Source organism: Tachypleus tridentatus, chromosome 10, assembly GCF_004210375.1.
Source record: "Tachypleus tridentatus isolate NWPU-2018 chromosome 10, ASM421037v1, whole genome shotgun sequence".
NCBI lineage: Eukaryota > Metazoa > Arthropoda > Merostomata > Xiphosura > Limulidae > Tachypleus > Tachypleus tridentatus.
In genome coordinates, this window is record NC_134834.1 from 168800430 (window position 1) to 168815925 (window position 15496).

The 15496-nt window shown below is 30.4% G+C and overlaps 1 protein-coding gene across 3 annotated transcripts in view; it reads left to right on the plus strand.

Moving 5' to 3' along the window:
* Nucleotides 1-14946, plus strand: part of LOC143230881 (ATP-dependent RNA helicase me31b-like) — a 54282-nt gene extending 39336 nt beyond the window's left edge. For 2 of the 3 annotated variants that reach the window (XM_076465172.1, XM_076465170.1), the window contains exons 8-12: nt 584-712; nt 991-1171; nt 1667-1878; nt 8120-8219; nt 11799-14946. In XM_076465172.1, coding sequence (XP_076321287.1) covers nt 584-712; nt 991-1171; nt 1667-1878; nt 8120-8188 — 591 coding nt within the window. In that variant the 3' untranslated portion in view covers nt 8189-8219; nt 11799-14946. Of the gene's footprint in view, nt 1-583; nt 713-990; nt 1172-1666; nt 1879-8119; nt 8220-11330 lie in introns of all 3 variants that reach the window. The other variant, XM_076465171.1, reaches the window with a different exon arrangement.
* The last annotated feature ends 550 nt before the right edge of the window (nt 14947-15496 follow it).

Genomic DNA, 15496 nt, shown 5'->3' on the forward strand with positions numbered 1-15496 from the left:
TTTCTTGATTAAAAAAATCATTTACAAATATTTTAGTACTTGCTGCAATACCTAAAATAGGCCTTAATATTTCTGTGTAATGAGGTCATTTATGGTGTGGAAATGTATACCCTGCATTAAATGTTTAATTAAAATGAATAATTTAAATCTATTTCAGTTTTATGCCAGAAGGAGTTAAATATTAAGATAGTAATTATGCTATTAATTTTATGAATAAAAACTCTAAGTTTTCTCCTCACTGCACTTCCTATGAGGAGGAGAGAGGAGTAAGGAAGCCATTTACTAGAATAATTCGTATGGTATAAATCCTTTTCAACTGGCAAAGATTTATTGTAATTGTTTACTTCTCATAAGCCAGTAGGATTATTAGCCTTACTGTATTTGTAAAATCATACCAAGATGTCAGTGAATAATAATAATAATTAGAATAAATAAATTGTAATTCACCAAACTTAGCATATTTATTTTGTAATATGTGGTGCATAGCTGTAACGTTTATGACAATTTCAGTTTATTTTACAGATTATTTCAGTGGCATTTGTAAATTAATCTCTGTGATGCATAACATTTCTTTTTAATACAGAGAAAACACTTAAAGGAGCCATATGAGATTAACTTAATGGATGAACTGACTTTGAAAGGTGTGACCCAGTACTATGCTTTTGTTCAAGAGAGACAAAAGGTTCATTGTCTCAACACACTGTTTTCAAAGGTATACCCAACTTTTGGTTCAATGTATTTTCTTTTTTAGTTACTTAAATATTGAATTTAAGTTGTAAAATGAATATACAAGCTTTGTGAACATTAATAAAAGATAAATGTTTTTGGGAAATGTATTTCGTGGCCTTGTATACATTAAAAAGTCCAAATTATTTTATATACAGCATGATGAGGAAAAATAACATGAACAAAGTGTAAATTTAATTTTCAAAACTTCAGAATATTTTCTTTCATACATTTTTTTTTTTTTTTTTTATACATATTTGATAGTTACAAATTAACCAGTCAATTATTTTCTGCAATTCAACTCAACGAGTGGAACTTCTTGCAAAGAAGATTACAGAACTTGGTTATTCTTGTTATTACATACATGCAAGGATGTCTCAACAACATCGTAACAGAGTCTTCCATGATTTCCGTGCTGGTCTATGCCGCAATTTGGTTTGCTCTGGTACGTAACAGTCAAATATTGGCCAAAATAAATTTAAAAGGATCTTCTCTTGTGTTCATTTGTGATGTGTTTGAATAACTATACATATTGTTAGGCATGGCCTGGTGGTTAGGGTCTGTTATACCTGATATTCTGTTTAAAACCAAACTATACTTGAAGAAAAAAAGGTGTGAAAGATATTTTGGAAAACTTAGTGATTCTGTAATACCATGATTCTAACTTGTTCTCTCTCTCTGACTCTTTCAAATATATATCAAATTAATGTATTTATATATAGTCTTTTTAAAGTGTATCAGGTGTTAACCATCTTGGACAAGGTTTGGAATATTTTGAACACAATTTTCTAGTGATCTGTTTTTTCCACTAAGTGTATTTAAGACTAGCTTCTGAAACTTAATTTAAAATGGTACAGTGGGGAATCTCCAGAGTAAGATGTAGGCAATCTTCTGTAAGTTTCATTAAATGTATTGATCATTCACTTGTTCTATTTTTCAGATTTGTTCACAAGAGGTATTGATATTCAAGCAGTTAATGTTGTCATAAATTTTGACTTTCCTAAAATGGCAGAAACCTACCTTCATCGTATTGGTAGATCTGGTCGATTTGGGCACCTGGGTATAGCTATTAACTTGATCACGTATGATGATAGATTTTCACTACATCGTATTGAACAAGAACTTGGAACAGAAATAAAGCCAATACCTAAGGTACAAAAGATCCTAGCTAATTTTTACAAAAAAAACTGAAGTTTAAGAGAATGTAACAAATTTAGTGTGAAGGTTTTCATAAAGAAACGAAACATTGAGGTTATAACTATGTATTTCTAAAAATATTATACTTGTTTATGCTGTAATGAATAACATATTTTGTCCTTCATTAATGGTATTTTGTAGTTACTGATTTCACCATAACTATTTTCACACTTAACCTTAACCTTTTATTTAATAAGTATTACAAAAAAATGAACTGAAACTTAAAGAATAGTTATATTTTCATGTTTTACAAAATGTACGTTGTTTACATACATCTTATGCTTGTGTAGCTACATCAGTAGACATTCCCAGCAATCAGTTAGCAACCTTCATAGAATTCACCATGATGAAGACAATCTTCACTTTCAACAACCACAACTGCAAGATGTAAACTTGCAACGTACAAGCACGTTGCTGTGGCTAATTAACTCTTGATACAGGCTTGGTCGTTTTGATCGACCTTCCAACTACTAGTTTTCTACTAATGTATCCATACAATAACTTTTTAATGTAATAAGTGTATCTTCATGAAATTTAGCAACTCTTAATAAGTCTGTTGCAGACACATTCAGATTTAATTTTTTTAAAGATTTATCCTTGAACGTAAATGAATTTGAATCACTCTTGCTAGTCTTAGTACAAAGAGGTTTCCATTTGCATAACCTCTAAAACCTCCCTGAACATTCAACTTTTTTATCAGCAACACTTTTCTTTCCTAACACTAAATGCAGGTGATTAGTTTATAAACACGTGATAGATCAAATTGGGTGTACCCAGGTATTTCCAAGAATAGAAAAGGTTGGTGGGGATAATGTGTTTCATCACTAAATAGTGAAATCTCAGCAAATAAAGATAGGTTCTTATTTTATATTCTAACCTGTTAGTATTTGTAATTTGCAGTTCTAATTCATTAAAAAAGAAAACTTTCTACTTGGACATCAGAAACATCTAATTTGAACCAAAGATGCATTTAACATACCATGTAGTGCACAATGATTAGCATTTAGGATTTTAATATTTACTTTTAAATTAAGAAGTTAACTGACATATAATATCAAAATTTGAATTATCTACAAATTTGATATGCCCTTTGATTCCTGACCATAGGAAGACTTGTATCAATAGTTAACTGGCCTTATAGTTAAGGTATAAATACATTAAAGTAACTCCTTTAACTGCTAAATATGAACTCTGATAGCAGCTTTCAATCTGTTAATGAAAAAAGTGAAATGCTACTGAGAACATTGTAGAATTATTGGTAATTTGAGAGAAGATAGTGTAGGTCTGATTTTTGTATTTATCTCTGTAAGCAAAGACTGAAAGACTATATGTTACTGTGCTTTAGTACTGTTGATACTATAATGAATAAATTGTGTTAAACATGGGCATTAACGATGAGTAATTGGGGGTGGAAGGGTGTAGAAAATGGGCAGGTGGAGCAGACATGATATTTTAATTCTAAATCTCCTTGTTGGTGTATTTGCTTTTGAAATTAAGAAACTAAAACTTAATATAATGGAACTTGATTTATAAACTGTTTTGATGTTAATTTTATGCATATGCTTTGATAATAGTCGTTCATTTAAGTTTTAAACGCAACTGTTTTGACAAATAAATCTTTACTGAACAGGCACCATTCAAAGTATGTTAACAGTCAGTCTTGGTAACAATTACATAAAAACGGTGAAACATCTAAAACTAAGAAAAATTGGTAATATTTATTAAGTTTTATTATGTCATTGTTTGGTTAATAATCATGATTAACTGTTTCTCCCTGGGTATCCGTTTTTACCCATGGCAGAAAATTGTTTTTGCATTCAAAATTTTATTAAAGCACTTTAATAAATTAGTATAACATAAAATTGAAACTAATAATCCATATTTTGATAATATAAAACTCTCAATGCACTAATTCTGCAAGGCAATATTTTAAAAAATCCTGAATTTTCTCTTGTATAGGGGTGGGCAACTCCATGGCCACTAGCCACATGTGGCCAGTGAATAGCACATTTGTGGCCAGCTTGAGTTTAGATAAACTTTTTCCACCATTTATTTTTTATTACAAACTTGGTAATCAGCAACTGCACTGCCTCACATCATCAATAATGTCACACGCTTTATCACTGTTGCAGACTCTGCCCATTTTGTAACATCAGTCTGGTTTAAATGTTTGTTACCAGGTGTGCATTGTTTTGCATGCACTTGCAAATATATTTTTATTGTACAACTTTTAAGTGTTTAAATATATTTTGTTCTTAATCCCATAATATGGAAAAGTGGATAATTAGAAAAGGAAAGAATCCAGATGATGGTGAACACTCGGAAGATAGACAATTTAATTGATTCTAGCATTACTGATGAAAAGAGGGGCTCGTGACTGGGAAAACATAAAATGAGAATTTAATGAAAGTTTGGAGTTGAAATATGCAGTGATTGAAGCAAGTCAGTATGTTTTGTGTAACAAAGTGTTTAGGAATAATAAAGTATGTAACTTTAAGCAACACTAACAATTTTCACAAATTTTATGTAAAATTTCCAGTTGATAGCAAAAACCATATGAATGAAATTAGCCATCTGAAAGCACAGCTTCACAAACAAAATGGAGGCATAAAAGATTTTTATCATTGAAAAGCTACTTACGTCAGCTAGCTATAAAGTAGTTTGGATTCTAGCTCAAAAAAAAAAAAATTTTCTGATGCTGAACTAGTAAAAGAAATATTGATTGTGGTCATTGAAACTGTTTGGAGAATTATGAAGAACAATTGTTGACAGGATGTTAGAGTTGGTAAAAGGCAAAATCAATTGCTTGAACAACTAAGACTTTGTTTTTCTTTAGCACTAGAGTTAACAGCTGTTAGTGACACTGCACAGTTGATATTTTAGGTTTGATGTGTAACTTCAGATCTTCAAGTGAAGGAAGAAATGCTTGGCCTTTGTGGATTATGAGATCGAACATGTGGAAAAGTAACATCTTTGAGAAATTTCTATCTGGATTTTAAAAAAATTGGTTTTTGTTGCAACAGATGGTTGCAACCCATGACTGGGGTGAAATTAGGATTTTTATCTTTTGAAGCAACATTTAATTGAAAATGTGAAGTCTATGCTGCCATCTTTTCATTGCATTTTGCATCAGGAAAATTTGTGCTCATTTGTCTAAAAGTGATAAATTAAAAAATGTGATGGACATTGTTGTAAAAAATTGTGAACCTCTGTCATTGATCAACAGTTTGAGTCTTTGAAGAAAATCAGTGACTGTACTTTTGATGATCTTATTGATTTTACAAATGTAAGATGGTTAAGTAAAGGAAAAGTCTTGGAATGATTTACTTCCTTATTGCCTGAAATAAGAGTATCTTGTTGAAAAAGGTAATATTGAAAATTTCCCTGAAATTGAAACTTTGTCATGGCAGTGTGATTTGGACTTTGTGCAACTTGATAGCTCACTTGAATAATTTGAATGCGAAGCTTCAGGGAAGAGGTAAAATAAGTGAGCAGTCAGTCTATAAATGAATATCAATTAAAGCTAAATCTTGTGGAACAATTACACAAGAATGATTTAACACATTTTGCAAAGTTGAATAGTTTTCTAGAAAATAAGGACTATGATTTCTCTGTTAAAGACGATCTCAGTGTAAACTGGACCATAAATCTATCTCAAATTTGAATCATGTTTCTCTGAATTTTTGCACAATCTACTTTGAGTTGACTTCAGAAATTTCAATGAGGAAATTATGTATTTTTTGTCTTCAGACAAGTGTGGATTTGAAGACTAGGCTTACCCTGCAAAGTATGGAACACAAAAGTAAACAACAGTGTTCCATCAGAGAGGTGTGGCTCACTATTGTGATAAATGAGTCTTTCAAATTTAAAGATAGCAATTTCAAAATTATTTTTCATATTTGGATCCACATGGATGCGAGTCAACATCTTTGCAAAATTGTTTCGTAAGTGTAGATACAGATCTTGGCTTACTGACATAGATTTAGAGGCAGAGCAAAGATGCTAATTAAGCATAGATATTAAGCCACATTTCACAAAACTTTACAAAAACTTCCATCAATTTTCACATTGAAAGTTAGTTAATTCCCAACCCTGCTTTTGTATGACACAAGTGACATAAATTACTCAGTAAATTGTTATTGCTCAGACAAACCATAACTTTTTTAGCCTTCAATTTGTTTGGTTACAGAACTATCAAATAAAAAATTAGAACCTTCATGACACATCATATCCTTAACAACATGATGTGGCAATAGTTCTTACACTTAATTATATTACTTATTACATAAATAAGTTGAAGTTTTCATTTATAAAATGATGTATAACATTGTTCTGAACAGGTAAACGTCAGTTTCACTCAAAGTTGGAAATTCATTCCAGTGAGAAATGTAACTAGTTTGGAAGAATTTATAACTGCTCTTGTTACATAGAAAAGGAAGAAACTTAAGTTTTGAAATTGCATATTTGTGCATGTTAGTCTGTTCTTCGATGCCTTATTTAATTAAAGATGTAGTACTCTACTACCATTAATATTTTAAAAAAACTTAAACTTCCTTGACAGTCAACAGCAATAAATAAGTGTTGGGGAAAAACTTTGTTTTAATATTAATAAATATATACAAATTAAAAGTAATTAAAGTGTAAATACAGGTATTTTTTACATTAGTTAAAATTAGATTAGGTAAAATAAGTAATGTCACATGAGTCACACATGCAAGCAGCACATGGGCAATGTAATTTGATTAGCATAATGTGAGCTGCATGTTCCCCAAGTGACTTAGTGATGGCTTTGACAGTAGTTAAACATAATTTAAAGAGCAGTTAAACAATTATAAGTAGATGTAGACTATTACAAGCTTAAAGCTACAATGTGAAATTACTTTTGAAAAAAGAAAGGGGTGATTTAATTTGTTTTTTCTTGTGTTGTGGTGGTGGTTTCAAGGTCATTCAAATTGACCAATCCCACTTTGAATTAACCCATAGAAATAACAAAATGTAAAGTTTTACTAGAAAAATAGTTTGAAATGTATTTAGAGGGAGATTTTGGGGCCTACACAAAGGAAATTTGAGGTTTTTGATGAGGAACAGTATTTAATCTTAACAAAATAAATTACTTTCACATCGACTACTCAAAATGCAAACTTAATATATGTGTGGACAAATCTTTATTTTAGTTTATTAAAAATATTTTCATTAAAAACATTTGTGCGAAATACGTGTAATATAAATTGAAAGAGTGCCAAATTTGTAAAGAATATACAAACTGTACTAAAGTACAAAGTTGGAAGTATTAAATCTGTAAAGTCTAAACAAGTACAAAGATGTTGCATTGATCAGATTGAGTTCATGTTGAGACAGTTAAACGTGTCTTGCGGAGAGGAATGTTGTCACACCAACACATCTTTCTCCACAATAAGATTATTAGTCTAATTGTTCGACTGGAACACTTCTCTTGTAGTGTTCATAAGGCATTTAGCATTTTGTTTTCACTGGTAATTTTACACATTAACATTCAAACATTGCCTCCTGCAGCAGTTCCTAAATAAGGTGCCTTGAAATTTTATAAATGTATGGCATCAAGTATGCCTTTTCATGACTGTAAAATAAAGATTTAGGCCAATGTTGCCTTATTACCCTGACACAGGATATCAGAGTAGAGTAAATGGGGACTTTTCAGATACAAGGTTACACTCTCTTGTCCTCTTTTTGGGTTACAGGGTCAGATGAATATGCCACAAAGTTAGCATTATTTACCTAGTGTGCCCTGAGCACAGAGTTTTGAGACCCCTAATCTAATAAGTTTTGTTAACAAGGGAAGAAAAAGAATCTAACAATGCTTGTTTTCAAATTGTTGAACCATAAGTTTTAAGTTTTTTAAGTTTTTCTAGAATTTATATGCTACTACTGTTATTTAACTGCTTTCAGTTACTGAAATAATTCTTTATAAAACTGTACTTGGTAATTTGTGTTTCTGCTGCTTTTTTCTAATATTGGGTTATTTCTCCAACTCATTTTAATTCTTGGCTCTGATTTTCTTAAATATTGCACTATAATGAAGTACACCTAAATATGTGTAGAACTTCGAAAATTTAATCTCTCTTTTACTTTTTTCTCTCTCTCTCTCTATCCTTAGATTTGTAACATGTTTAAAATTGATGTGTTCCTATGAAGTAAGCTTTACCATGTGGTTTTGTAGGTGATTGACAAAAGTCTGTATGTTTCTGAATATCAAGTAGAAGAAGATGAAGGAAATGTGAGCAAATAGGCCATCTGTACTACGAATATTTGTTCATGAGGTAAGAGAAATCCTAGAAACCTTTTGTATGTTCTAAGCAGCTGCAATTCCATTGCTCACCACGTTTTTTGCCTCCATCCCAGTAGCTTTTCATTAAGTATAAGGGCTTATAATTACTTAAACAGATTTAGTTACTTATATTGGGCAGAACACTTAATCCATTGTATAGTTTTGTGCTTAAGTAACAAGAAATTGTAAGACTTTTTTGTTCACAACATTTCACTGGATTTATCTGGCATCATCAGATATTTAGAAACTGAAGCTAACATAAAAAAAGGGATTGCTTGAGAAACTGTGTTGATACTAATCTTCAAATGTGATTAAGCAATTGTTAACCTGATAAAGTAACCTACTAATGAACTGTCAAATTTAGTAATGTACATGCATGTAAGAGTACTGTCTGTACATTCACATAACTAGTTCTCAAAATATAGATGGATTATCACAAAAACTCATAGGTTCAATAAGTTCATGGGGGGGCACATACAAATTTTTCATTTTTGAACCACTACCTTGCCCATGTAAGTGAATCTTCACAAAATTTGGCATGAAGGTTTGTTGGGTGCATGCAGAGATACTTTGTAGTCTCACATATTTTGTTGTTGTTTTCTTTTGGGGGGGGGGGGTCTTTAACATTAATCATGAACTTACATTACTTCTGTCCAGGGGTTGGATACACCAGTTAGTATATAGTTGGCTGGGTGTGTATGGATAATGTGTAGATGCAGGCAAACTTAGTTTTACATTTGTTTTGCAGTTTTTGTTGGCATTTTTGTAACTTTATTACACTTGCATATTAGGGAAGCAACTTTGTGTCCAATAACATTTCATTAATCATAAATTTTTTATAACATTCCTACATAGTTTGGAAGCTTGAGCTATTATATAAATAAAGCTTTTAGGTCTTGAATCTAAGTAAGTAAAGTTCATTCTGTATAGAAGATAGAAGGGAGGAATTGAAAATAGGTGTAAATGAACTCCTTTCTTAAGAATAGGATTTTTTAATTAATAGCTTGTTTATCATCCATTCATGTTGTCTTCAGGGATTTTTGTTTCCTGAGAAGAAGCAAAAGAATGATTGTTCCTGAACATATGTTCAAAAGCATGATGTTCATACAAATGAGTAGATAGTTGCTTATGTTATAATATAATAAATTTTGTAATCTACATGTTCAGGTTTATACATATTTCTTGAAGTATTATTATCTATGTATAGCACTTTACCTTTTTTTTTCACCCAGGTAAAAAGTGTAAATTGTTTCAATGTGAATTTTTTGTTAATCATGAAAAGTTTGGGATAAATGGTAAGAGGCTTATTTTCAAAGGAAAGTTGTTTTATTAACGATAGTGGCAAGGGTTTTTTAATGTAAAACTGAATAGTTGATTTTACCAGTCATTTAAATGTTCTCAAATAAAAACTAGTGAGTGGCTACTCACAAATGATATTGTGATGGTATTATTAAATTTATGGGATTTGTTTCTAATATTTCACATAGCTTGAAATGTAATGACTGGAAAATAAAATGTGGCATACCATGTAATGCTACAAAAGACTTAGTTTTATGTGTATGAGGTGCACTATTTTTTGTTACTATCTTACTCCTATACTTCCTTGCTGGCAAGGTCCTGGATAGTAACCCATAGTTTTTGAGCTGTACAACCACTATGGAAGTTAGTGTGTAAACTTTATAATTAGGGCAAATATTTTGAAACAAGACAAAAAAAAAAATGTTAGTTATCACTTATAAACAAAACGAACAGTGTTTATAATGGTCAATTTGACCAACCACATTACCACTGTACTCATTTAGTCTATAGTTTTAGTACTAACTTTTAATGTGTATCTTTACAAAATGCGAGTCTTTTTAAGTTTAAAAGAATTTTTTAATACTAGTGAAGCATTTTAAATAACTAAGAACTTGTTTTTTTTTTTTTTTAACTAGTCTGTGTGCAAAGTGACTTATGTTAAGACTAAAAATACTTTTCTCCATCTCAAATTTCATTTGTGTAATCTCTTAAACCTCCTAAATATTTTAAATGCTTGTTTTCAGTTAGGATTTATTTTATCCATTTTTCTACCATAACTTTGTACAGAATGACAAGGCTTTTATCTGACAAATTGGGGTATTATGTTATTTTCTGAAAAGAATGTCAATTTCTCACTTAGTACAAATTTCACTCGCAAAAAAGATAACTAGCTTGCATAATTTTGTAATCTTTCTTGTGACATAGATAGCAAGTCAGTCATTGTGATAAGTAGGGAAAATTGTCTGCTTTTTCAAGTTATGTTCTTTAGTTCATTACTACCATTACTACTTTAAGAAAAAAAACTTATGCCATTGACAATCAACAGCAAGACAAAGAAAAGATTGGATAAGTACTTTTATTTCTTGTATTTCATGCTATCTATTATAAAAGTAACTAAAATGGGGATCTGTAGGTTAGTTAAGATATTAGATAAATAATAATGTTTCATGACGCATGCATGCGAGTAGTTCATGGGTAGCGTAATGTGAGCTTCACATTCTCCAAGTGGTTTACAATGTGTAGCGACACAAGTGGTAGTTATACACAGTTCAACAGTAAAACAACAAAACTCAATTACAAATAGATGTATACTGTTACAACTTTAATAGTTACAAGGTCAGTCAAACTGACCAACCTTCTACAGAGTTAAGGTAGAGAAAGTGACAAATATAGTTTTGCTGAAAACAAATATTTGAAATGTTTTTTGGAGGTTTTAGATGTTTCATAAATCAAATCTGAGATGAAGAAAAGTATTTTTAATCTTAACATGAAAATCACTTTTGACATGAAGTATTCAAAGCAAGTACTTTATACCATGGACAATGTATACTGAAAGTCTGCTAAGTTTTGTGAAGATGTATGCATTATATTAAAAGTTAATATCAAATGTATAAAGACTACAAGTACAAAGAGCTTGTGTTGAGAAGTTACATGGTATGTGCACTTCTTTACATTAGTTAAATATAATATTTAGAATAATTACTTTTCATTCAGTAATGTGTGAAGTATTTTCACTGTAATTGCTCTATAGCACTTTTCCAAATTGTTATTCCTTTTCGTATCTTTTCACTTGCTTTGGTGTTAGTTGCCAGTAAGTCAAGGCTGTGATGTGAACAATTGAAGATTAAGGTACTTGGAAAATAAGAGAACTAACAAAGAAGTGAAACTAACTGAAATTATAAGAAATGCAAACTAAAATAGGAATTTGGAGATGGGTTCTATTGTCAGTGGTGCCCTTCTGCCCCTAGGCTCACCCATATAATGGAGGAAAGATAAGAATCATGTCTGAGTTCACGGTGGTAATAATTTTCACTTAATTTTCTGTATTTTTAATTTTTTGTTAGTCTGTATTTCAACAAAAGTAAATTTTATATTTAGTGACAAAAACTTTGCATTTACAAGTTTATGAAGGTTTTGTAAACAATAACAAAGAAGCATCTTAACATGTGTTTAGTTTTGAGTAATTGTTAGTCAGTCAGAAATAATTAATACTGGTTTGTAGCATTTGCATTCTTTAACATTTAGTACAAGTCACGTTTTTCTTCTTTTACAGAAATATTTTCTTGACTAGATAAGACTATCAAGAAAACCTAAAGTCCAATATACCATGATTCTTGACAGTCACCCACTTGTACAGTTAAATGTTTTTTTTACAATGTTTGAGTTCAGAAATATTTATTGGTTTGAGCTTGTGAAGGTTGCAAGTAATGTTGTAGCCAGGAAGGTTTTACTCATTAATGTCAAATTTTGCTGTAAATAAGAATATAATTAATTTGGCATTAATGACTATAATCTTCCTATCCAGTTAGTGTTTGGGAAATAACAGGTCCAAAGTGAAACTTACATTAGATTGAACAAAACTTTAAAGAGAAACAGTATGATAAAAATAGAATAATTCACTAAAATATTTTCTCACATTTAAACAAAATTGAATTTGTAAAATCATCATAGAATATAGGTTTCTTTTTTTGTATTCAATTTGCACAAAAAATCTCATTTAACCATCACTCATGTGGCATGTTACTGTTTTTGACATCCTTGTGAAACTTTGTACATAGATTCATTCTGGGGCTTTGCTCAGCCACAGTTAAATTTAGTTGATAATGTAAAAATTGTTGTCTTTCATGTAAATGGCATTGACTATCTGGTGAAAAGAGAATAAAGTTTGAGTAAATTAAAAATTTAGTTTTTGTTAATTTTGGAGAAAAAAAAATCCTGTTTCAATAATAAACCTTATAGTCATTGCCAGTATGTTTGTAGATTTTCTACATGTATTTTTGTAATATTGAAATTGATATTTTCTCAGTGAGGGTGGTTGTCTTAAAGATTGGGTTTTGACCCTCCCAGTATGCAGCTCCAATAAAAACAAAGAAATAACTTTAAAAAAAAAATAAAAAGTAGGTGATCTGAAGTTCTGCTGCATAAGTAAGTTGGTGAAGTAAATGGCAAGAGTATCTAATATTGGAATCCTTTCTATAAGAGAAACCACCCTTGCTGATGTGAATTTGAAGTCAAGAAAACAGTTTCAGAATTGCACTTGGAGCAAGATGAACTAAAGTAAAATGAAAGTGTTTTGTAAGTTTGAACACTGGATAATACACATGAACACAGATCTGTGCAAGTTGTGATTTATCAGTGATTCTATACACACGGGAATTTCTAGAATCAAGTGAAATGTGTGCATATGTTAATGAAAGACGAGGAAATTGAGGTGCAAGTCTTGTGTTAGTGAAAGAAGTGGAAATTAAAGTGCAAGTATTTCATTTCCTTTGAAAAAAACAGACTTCATCATGAATAAAAGAACTGATGTCTTGTCTATGCAAGTGTAATGAAAACTGTTGAATTGTGGATGTTAAGAAAGAACTTCAGGTCATCTACTACATTGGGCTAGTTTCAGGTGAGGCAGTTGTGCAAAATTTGATCTACTAGAGAAAATAAGTCACCCAAGTCAATATTAATTTCAACTTTAAGAAATATGCCTTACCTGAAACTGGCCTTTCTTTTACAGATATGAACACTAAAAGTTTGTGGCAGTGAGCTTTAGTTAATGATATTTGGCACCAAATTTCAGCAACCACTTTAATTTTTGAAGTGTTACTGGTGTTAAAGTACAGCACGAAAAAAATAACTGAAACTCTTAGTGATGTGCACCATTTGGCCATTTGCTTTGTTATGGAAAATGTAATGATCATTCTCTGTTTGACATCAAATAAATAGTTAACTTTCACTGTGATGGTATTTACCAACTCTATTTCCAGTTTTTTAACCTTAGTTGTTTATCATTATGTAAAGCATCAAGTACATGAACTTTTAGTTTGGGCTGAATGCTTGGATTTTGGCCTTCTATAGCTGTCCATAGTTCATATCTGGAGTGGTTTAGGCTTAATGTGACTTAAATTTTGTTTGCAACACAGTTTGCATACAAGTATTAGTCACCTTTAGAGTTATTGATGTTCTATCTTGGTATGGTTAAGTCTAAGAAGTGATGATAGGCCAAACCACAAACTTTATACCCTGGAAATTAGGATATTAAGATTTTAATTCTATATCTTCAGTTTTCCATTTTTCTTTCTTGTAAATCTGCAAGTTTAACTTAAGATTTTTTTTTTCAGCAGAGTATCCTACTTTTCCAGGGTATTTCTCAATTTTGACATATCAGATTAAAATCCAAATGATTAATATTTGAAATTATCTAGAACCATAGCAAGTTAAGTAAATTGGCATTAATGAAGCATAATTTCAACAAGCAAGAAGTTGGTAATAATAGTGGTTTGAGTATAAACATAGTGAATTGGTTATAAATAACTATACTGTTTACCATATCTATTTCCACCATTTTTAACGTTACTGTTATGTGAAGTACTCATCATTACGTTTATTGAACTCCATAGTGAATCATTTCTACTTATTTATTTAAAAAAAAAAGTTGGAGTTGTGAACCTTATTAATGAGTTGTAGTTGGCTGATAACTACCAGCTGGTGATTGTTATTCATTATACAGTTGAAAGTTACTCTGAACTAAATTTACAAATTCAAGAATGTGAATCTGTTATAAAAACATCAACAGTGTAAAAAAATATAGTTTAAACTATGGCAAACTTCAGTAACGTACCTAAAATCTGATTTAACAGCTAAATGTGAATTATCTTGAGTTTTATTAACCTCTACTTAAAGCAATTAGATTCAGGCCCTTAAATTTAATGTGTGGGTGTGTAAAGCTAAGATAAGGATCAACGTGGGTGTGTAAGACAAAGATAAGGATCGACATGTATTTGTCTTTTGTTCTTTTTTATAGAAACTGAATTTTATTTCTTTTCTATTTGAGCACAGAACCTCTTATGGGGAATTAAAAAAAAATAATAATAAACCTAAAGTGAAACTTGAATGTGATGTTACAGAATACTTTTGACAACAAGTATTACTGTGGGTTTAAACAAAATTTTAAGTTAAGTTTGCTGTTTCTTGCTGCTTTTTAAAAGTCAATGATTTTATTTTGAGAATTTAAATAATTTGACATGTAATCTAAATTTTTGAATGAGTTTATCAAAACTTGATTTAGAAATGTTTATATTTTTAACATGTTTGAATTTAGTATCTGTACTGAAGTGAAAATTATTGAGTTCCAAATATATGTAATATGTAAAATTAGATCTAGGGGGGAGAAGTTTTATAAGGCATAATAAATACCACTTCTTGCTTGAGTGTTTCTTATTTTTTTCTGATGTTTTTAACATTTAAACAGAAGTACTGGCTTCTATGATTACAAAAGAAATGTACATACGCATGCATGCACACTTGGCCCATTATTCAACAAGATTGTTTTGAAATGTTTAATTTTTAATGGCATTTAAAGAGTTGAAATGTACATAATTCAAGGTAATTAAAAAGTGCTAAGAAATCTGTTGGGAGTGGGGGAAAACAACATTGAACTTCCACAGCATGCAGTGTTCATTTTATTTTAAGTCTAGTGTATGATCTCGTGAGTAAACCATCAGATGTCTCAACTTCAAATTATATGTGATCTGTTAAGAGTTTTGCCTTTATGGATTATAAGAATTAAGAAAACACTCGTGAATAGCTAAAGCGTTAAACTGGCTATTAAGACTTTTATGAGCAGTATCTTGAAGATGATTGAAATTGAAATGCCCATTCGATATCCCTTAAAAAAAAACCAAATGTTCTAATGTTAATTAAAAAAGATTGCAAGAAGAATGACCTGTTTTATGGATAATTAAACCAAATAATCTTAAC